This window comes from Kogia breviceps, chromosome 7, assembly GCF_026419965.1.
Source record: "Kogia breviceps isolate mKogBre1 chromosome 7, mKogBre1 haplotype 1, whole genome shotgun sequence".
NCBI classification, from domain to species: domain Eukaryota; kingdom Metazoa; phylum Chordata; class Mammalia; order Artiodactyla; family Physeteridae; genus Kogia; species Kogia breviceps.
Window position 1 is genome coordinate 78697160 of NC_081316.1, and position 8420 is coordinate 78705579.

The 8420-nt window shown below is 42.8% G+C and overlaps 1 protein-coding gene across 1 annotated transcript; it reads right to left on the minus strand.

Moving 5' to 3' along the window:
• Window positions 1-6593: 6593 nt before the first annotated feature.
• On the minus strand, window positions 6594-8064 carry RBMXL2 (RBMX like 2). Its single transcript, XM_059069119.2, has one exon. The coding sequence runs from the start codon at window positions 7830-7832 to the stop codon at window positions 6711-6713; it is 1122 nt and encodes a 373-aa protein (XP_058925102.1). The 5' UTR covers window positions 7833-8064; the 3' UTR covers window positions 6594-6710.
• Between the last annotated feature and the right edge of the window lie 356 nt (window positions 8065-8420).

Consider the following 8420-nt stretch of genomic DNA (forward strand, 5'->3'; position numbering starts at 1 on the left):
TTTCATAATGCTTACCACAGTTAAAATTTTAAATTTTTTAACCAAAGTCTATCTTCCCTTTTGAACATTAAGTCCCTTTGAGGCTTAATAATATCTACTTTTGTTCACTACAGTGTCTCCATTGCCAGCTAAGCCATAAGGATCATCTTGTCCAGAAGCAATCCCCAGCAGAGTGGCCTCACACAAAGGATTGGCCTTATGCAAGTTCAGTGGAAACTTGTTAAGGCCCAGTTTTTAAGGCAATCAATCCCGGTCAGCTGCAGAGCTTGGATAACAGTTGCCTCTACAGCTATGACGTTAGAAAAGAGCTAAAACTCCCACAATCATGAACGCTGACATAGCAAATCCTGCCACTAGTTTGCTGTCATACAGCTTCAATTCCAAGACTTTCACCCCAGCCCACTAACACCTTAGAAGAAGTGTTAGTCACAGTAACACCTTTGCAGTCCTTATTTATATTCTACTGTCTGCTTTCTCTAGTCCTTGACAGCTGCGCTGGCTAAAAATCTCCACCAGGGGTCTCAGTGTCCTCTTCTTAACCAGTCTGAAGTAAGGTAGATAGATTTTATTATCAAGACCTCAACTTCTTCAAATTCCAACCATAAGCAATGAGTGACAAGAGGTTAAAGCGAAGGTTCTGTCATGACATAGTGCTATTGGGCCCTAACCCCTGACTATTCCTGGGTAGGGGCTGGTACCTCCTATATTGTGCAACCCCAAAGCCCCAGAGCTCAAATGTAGGAGTTCTCTCCCAAAGCTGATGTCTAATCCTGCTGGATCTCTGTGCACTCCCCTAGAATGCAGCTGGGCAACCACCGATCGCCTCTGCTCTGTTTCTGTGAATCTTCCTTAATTCAACAGCCATGTATATTTGCTGCTGTGCTGTTTACCTCGTTCACATAAAATTATAAGTGCTTGATATATAGTGGATACTGCATAAATACGGGCTCAACATTTGATCTAATAAGTAAACAGAGAGGTGAACAAACAACCTCATAAGGTAAGCACTCCTATCTCTATTTTACAGGTAAGGCAAACAAAGCAGAGGTAACCAGGCCAATATCACACAGTTAGTGAATGGTGGGTATAGGATGTGAATTCAGGTCTACCAGATTCCATACTACTTACTCTGAATCACTATACTCTACTGTAACCCACGGACTTCCTTAGGTGCAACTGTAGGCTCTGTGTCAACTGTAAACAACAATAACAGCCACACTTTTAAAAATCCAGGCATTGTACTAAATACCTGATTTATGAGATAAAGTCTAAGCCAATTATGCCAGAGAGTAATAATTCTAAATCCTACTAGATTTGAAGGAATCAAGGTCTTTTTTTTTTAACCTCTCACTTTCTAAAAATTGAAATATTTTGACATATAATATTGTTAGTTTCAGGTGTACTACATAATGATTTGACATTTGCATAAATTATGAAATGATCATCAAAATTAAGTCTAATAACTTAATGTGTCCCCATACAATATTAGTACAGTATTGACCATATTCTTTATGCTGCATATTACATCCCTGTGGCTTATTTATTTTATAAACAGAGGTTTGTACCTCTTAATCCTCTTTACCTACTTCATCCCCCTTCCCCGCCTGCCTGCCTTCCCTGAAGGAATCAAGGTCTTGATAATAACATGTCACTTCAAACTGGTTAGGAGTGGGATACTGAGCCTGCTGATGGAGGTTCTTGGTCACCTTAGCTGTCAAGAAATTGAGAAGGCAGAGGCTACAGAATATAAATCATGGTGTAAATAGTCAAATACATCTTCTAGATTTCAAGTTGGGTGAATACAGCCTGAATAAATACAATAAAACTCTCAAGTTGAACTTTTCTGAAGACTTCTAGTACATGAGCAATTTTACCAGTCAATGGCAATGATAAACTCCAAAGGAAAGTCGTGCTACTGCTGTGTGTAGAATACTGTGGTACTACCACTTAATGAACCCCATTCATTCCCGGCACTGTGTTGTGTGTTTATATGCCTTATCTTATTTTAAATTCTCACTTTTATGAGATGATTATCATCATTTGCATATGAAAAAACCAAAGGTCAAATTTTAAAAATTGCCCAAGCCACGTAAAATAACAGAATGCGGACTCATACATATGACAAAAAGATTACCATTCTACTGTAACAAGGAGCCTCCAAACATTATGAGGATGCTATATTAGTTTTTCCTAATTTCTTCCCTAAAAATTCATAACACATCCTCAGATTTTTCATTATTCTTGAGTATTTTGTAAACATGATAGTTGAATACATTCCACAGGGTCATCATTGCTCTGTAGTCATCCTCTAGAGTTAGTTTACTTTTGTGCTCGATACCCATGTTCAATGTCACCCACAAAATATGTGGACTCAGAATCATCTTTAAAGAATTTAGATGTGCTACACTGTGAGAGAAATTAGCTTCACAAACAATATCACCACAAAGAGAACATAAGGATTCTGAAAGGAATTCCACCACCACTGGATTTCATGTGTGCACAGCAAAAGCCACACAGGCTAACTCTGCTTGGTGCGTTTAGGAATATGCCCCAAAGAGGAGGACACAGTAACTGGCCCCCAAAAGGAAACTTCTCTGGAGGAATAGAAGGATAATCACATAACCTTTGAGGTAAAGGTTAAATGGGAGGCAGCATGGACCCCACATAATCTTAAGGCTGAGAAATGTTAGAGAGGTCCCAGGTTGGAGACATACAGGCAGAAAATTCTTTGCCATCTTACCTGTCCTGAGGCAAGGGGAAAAGGGGAGCTATTGACCTATAGGAAACAAGTCTCCCTCCAACACTCTAGGAGAACCCCAGGATTTAGGTTGCAATCAGAGATGGAAGATGTTAAGGCCTCACCTGATGGTGAAATATTCAGCAATGCTGTCAGTTGTCACATGGACAGTTTGGATGCTTCTGGAATCCTGTTCTGGACAGATGGAATGTGGAGAAGGGGTCTCAGGAATAGGCTGAGACAAGCTCAAGATAGAGAACATAAAGGTTTTGGTTATGAGATGCACATTCCTTAAATTATTCCCAGGGAGTCAGTCCTGCAAAACACTTGATATGCTCGCTCACTCTCTCTCTCTCATGAAAGTGATTATAAGCAAGATCTCAACTGACTAGCTCTCTTGCTTATTTTCCTACAAAGATATCTCTAATACATTAATTTCCATTGAGGAAATATTGGGTCTGTTATATATGTACATGAGAAATCCACAGCCTTTGTAAGCTATGATCTCTTGAGCTCATTTAACCTCTGGCTAAGTCTTTATTTCCAAATGTTTGCATCACTTTAAAAAAAATTATTAGTAATTTCAATAGCCATGAGATTACCCCTTAGAAATAACAATTCTGTTAACTGTAAAAAGGTTTTCATTGCTATTATACTTCAAAAAGAATATCAAAGGGAAAACTGTACTATCAGCTAAGATTTGGTTCTCAGGTATAAAAGTTCTACCCTTGCGGTTATCGTGAGCTAGCCATGAGCACAGTTTAGAATAGGAGGGTTCTATAAATTGAGTCACACAGAATAAGGCGTCATCCACCCAGAGGGAACAAAGCTGGGACGGAGAATCACTGTCAAGGTAAGACAGTTTCAGAGTAACAGTTAACATTTTTTTGAGTAGCCATTATATTCTGGTGCTTACTGAGCTCTATTTTTCATATTAAAATTTGTATTATAAAGTATTTTGAAATTATACAATGAGAGATGCCAATGTGCAGACCATAGAAATTTAAGGTAATATTGTCATTTCTGCTTAAAATCCATCTTTTAAAGAGATAAAACATTACAAATTCAGCTAAAGCTCACTCCTCACACTAAATATCCTGACTTTGTGTATCACTCCAATCAAATTTTTGTTCTTTTTTAGAACATCTATATTTACAGAATTTGCCTTTTTCACCCAGCAAATATTTTGATAGTTACCTGTGTTGATATATGTGGATCTGGTTGATTCACATTAGCTTCTACATGGAACTTCACCGAAGAATAAATCTCAGTTGATCCTCTCCAGTAGGGTCTTTCTACCTTTTTAACATTCAAAAAGTGCTGTAAAGACCAATCTTGTGCATATCTCCTTGTGTATTTGTGCAAATTTCTCTAGGTCCTCTCCTTGAAGCAGATTTTCTGGGTCATTAAGGTATGTTCCCTCCAACTTTATTAGGCATTGCCAAGATTATTTCCAAAGTGATTTTGTCAATTTACACATCTATCAGAAAGATATGAGTTCTTTTGCCCACTTTTTTCATGGTATTTTTTCTTTCTTATTGTTTTCTAAGTATTCTTCTGGAACTTATTTCAATGCAAATAAATTGTTCCCATCTATGGTTTAATACTTCACTTTGCCAGTGTCTTTTATCACAAAAAAATCTTAATGTGGAAAATTATATCAACATTTTCCTCCTAGGTTCGTGCTTTTTATCTTAAAAAGAAACTCTATACATCAGTGTGATATATTTATTTTCTTCTAAGTGTTTAATTTTTTTTCCTCTTCACATTTATCTTCAAACCCGCTAGAATGTATTTTTGTGTATAGTATTAGGGAGTCTCTTTTTGCAGAGATAGTCATTTAAAAAGTCCATCCTTTCACCATTGCTTTAAAGCTATCTGTCGTAATACCATGTCTTCATATACAGCTTGGCCTGTTTCTAGGCTATTTTGGTCTATTGATCTGTCTATATTTGCCTGTTGATGTCACACAGCTTAAATTACTATAATTTTCTAATAAGTCTTGATAGCCGGTAGGGTAAGTTCTAATTTTTTTTTTCAGAATTACTTTGCTCTTCTTGCTCTTTATTCTACCATATAAGTTTTAGGATTAGCTAAAATCTCCCATTAGTGTCTTTAAAAAAATCTACTTCTTAATAATTTGTTGGTAGTGAATGGGAGCTATTAATTTTTTTTCAGTTTTGTGGTTGATTGGCCAAATCTTTTATTTAGTATTCCATCACTGATCAACACAAATATATGATATTATTGGGGAAGAGGGGAGGGGTGCTGCCTGGCAAAAATAAATCATGTAATTTCACTTGAAGTTGTACTGATTTTCCAAATTAATTTGGCAAAGTTGAGAATGGTTATGATAAAGTCTTCCCAACCATGACATAACATGAATCTCCATTTATTTAGGCTTCTTTTATGTCCTTTAACAAAAATTAGCAATTCTTCCATTAAGGTCTTACACATTTTTGCCAGGTTAACTCCTGGATCTTTATTTTGTTGTTGAGCTATTTCTTGCATTTGATCTTCTGGGCCACTATTGCAGCCTCTCCTGTAATTCACCTACTTTATTATTTTGTCAAAAAATCATGTTTTTAGAGTCCTGTATGTGAGTGTGTTACATTCAGATCTCTTTAAGGACTTTTTGTTGTTGTTCAGGTGTTCATCTGTTTCTCTAGCAATTATAACACTGAACATGGATCCTAATATTTTGACCTGACCCATCTTTGGTCATTAGAGACCCTTGACTGTACAATTACCTTTCTTTCAGATAAACAGAGGAATTCCACAGGAGCTAAATGGAAAAGGTGTTTCTTACCTTGCGCTTGGGGTGAAAAAGGAGACTCTCATATTCTTGAGCCACTTTGGAGGAAGTCTCTATGATCTTTGCTCAAGCCCTTCTCCCCACCATAAGAGTATAGACCACTCAACCCATGCCCTTGCCTTTTGTGGACAGGACCTCATAACAGGCTGAGATCCTCAGATGTTGAAATGCCAAGCTCTCAGGGATCCTCTGAGTTTCTGAGCTCTAATGATGCTTACTTTTGATTCTTCCACCCCTAGGGGAAGAAACCCAATTCTCCAATTCTCTGGGCCAAGGGCAAGTAGCTTGCAGTTAGGAATGGAAGCCATCTGGATGCCCAATCCACCAGTGGTATATTTTCTACTTGTTTCTTAAAATTTGCTGGGGGTGAAAGGGAATGGTATTAATTGATTTTATGGGGAGCGGTTTGCAGTTTTGTGGCTGGCTGGCCAAATTTTTAAAATAGTATTCCATCCTAGTTCAACACAAGAATGGTATTTGGGGGAGTAAGGGAACAGGAGATTCTGCAGATTTCCAAAGAATAAGAAAACAGGCAAAATGTGGCCAGCATTCTCCATTTGTGTTTTTAGACTTACTGAGTGAATAGAACTTTCATTACATATACAACTGACCTAAGTGGTTTTTGTTGTTGCTGTCGGCTGTTTGGTTTTTAATTCGGTTAACACTGAGATTCAGTTTGAAAGACACTTTGAAATCTTAGGAGTAAAACACACCAATCCCTCCCACTCTCCCAAAAATCTAGTTGGTTTGAATGGACAGGACAGAACGATCAAATTTTCCATTTTAGGTGGGCAGAAAGATGTTTGTAAAAGATCTTAGAACTTTTGGCCTCATTTATCAGGAGAATTTAGAAGGAAGGAAGCCGTTAGGAGAATTTCTACTTGGAAATATAAGAAAACTAGTACACAGGTTCAAGTCATATACTTTTAAATGAACTTGTTGAAAGAAACGTTAACAATTCCAAAACGAAATTAAAACGAGTTTTAACTTTTTTCTCTCAAAACTACAAAAAAAATTATGGAGAGAAAGTTAGCAGGAAATTCTTAAAACGTAAAAACAACTCTTCCTTGCCTAGTCCTTGAGTAGTTACCATAGAACAGTCTCTGCTTTTCGGCAGCTTCTTTGAATGCGGATTTTGGTCCCAAAGTCTCTTGGTGCTTAGTATCTGCTTCGGTCTCCCCCTCTCTGCGAGAAGCTTCCCAGGCGGCCTCCGCCTAGGGGGGCCCTGCGGCTGGACCCGCCATAGGACTCGCGCGGGGGCGGGCACCCCCTCTCCACGAACGGCGGCAGCCGACGATCAGCTCTGCCTGCCCGGTCGCGGCCCCTCCAATAGCGCTCGCTCCGGCCGCCGCCGTAAGCGTCGGGAGAGCAGCCGCGGTACTCGATGTAGCGGCCGCTGCCGTAAGATGGCGGGGGCTCACGTGCAGGGCCGGCGCTGCGCGGGTCCCCGTAGCTCTCGAAGGGGTCTCGGTTATCCACGTAGTCGCGGTCGCGCCCCCCGTAGCCGTCTCGGTCGCCATAGCCTCTCGATGGACAGTAGTCCCGGGCACTGGAGTGGCCGTAGTCGCGGTAGGTGTACTCTCTGGGCGAGGGGGCAAAATACCGGGGGTCGCGGGCGCTCGAGTAGTCGCGGCCGTCTCGGGGCGAGTAGCCCTCCTCCCGGGGGCCCAGGTAGGGGTCCCGGCGCGGGGGCGGGGGGTCCCGGCGCGGCGGGCCGGCATAGCCGTCTCGCCCGCGCGCGGCCGGGGGCCGCCCGCTTATTCCACTGCCTCCGCTGCGAGCCGGGCCCGACGGCGCGGCCCTCTTCGGGGGCGGGCCGGACCTGCGCGGCGGCGGCGGCCCGCGCTTCACAGGCAGCGGGACCCGGGAGGACCGCACGTCGAAGTCGCCCGCGTAGCCGCTGTCGTCCGCCGGCCCGCCCCGGGACTGGGGGCGCCGAGGGCCGCTGCCGTGGTCCCCGAGCAGGCCCCTCGGGCGGCTACGGGACGGCGGCGGGCCCCGCCGGCCGCTCTCGAACGCCGGCTTGGTGGCCTGGGCCACCTTGATGGCCTTACCATCCAGGGACTTGCCGTTCATGTCTCTGGCGGCGGCCTTGGCGTCTGCCGGGCTTTCGAAGGTGACGAACGCAAAGCCCCTGGACTTGCTGGTTTCTCGATCTTTCACCAGGAGCACCTCGGTGATGCAGCCATACTTGCCAAACGTGGCCTCGAGAATTTTCTCGTCGGTTTCGAGGTTGAGACCCCCAATGAAGAGCTTCCCCGGGCGATCCACTTCTACCATGTCGGCGGGTCAGGCGGTCAGTGGTGGTGGGCGGCGAAGTCGAGGCACCGGTCTTGGCCTCCGAGGCTGCTGGCTGAGGGCGGCTCCTACCGGTTGGGCGCTGCGTCGTCGCGGAAACCCCCGGAACCACAAGTCATTTGCGCAGGCGGAACGCTCCGGTTTGTGCCAGTTCCCGCAGGCTGGGCGGCTCTTGCTGGTTGTGATTGGTTGGTGGTGTGGGGAGGGCCGTCCCGCCGGCAACGAGGAAGGTTGGCGGTTTTGTTACTTATTTCCAGTCGTTTAACTACGACTGAGTAACCTATCCTCGGCCTGAATTCTTTAAGTCACTTCTGAAAGCCCGGCTACAAAATGAAAAGCCGTTAGGTTACAACAAAGTTTTTCCCATTGCTCTTAATGAGAGGAATTTTAATGCATTCCAAACCACATTACCCAAAACTACATTCAAACAGAAAAAGTAGTTGGCAAAAATGGAATAATAACAATTTTAAGGTTTTAAAATGCAGTTTGTACGTAAAATGTGTTAAGAATAACATTTTTTGCGTTGCCAAGGGGAAAGAGAACTTGATAAGTGGAGGGTTCTTTGGTGGT

Coding starts and splice junctions, on each gene's coding strand:
- RBMXL2 (XM_059069119.2), bottom strand. CDS start 7,832: ATGGTAGAAGTGGATCGCCCGGGGAAGCTCTTCATTGGGGGTCTCAAC.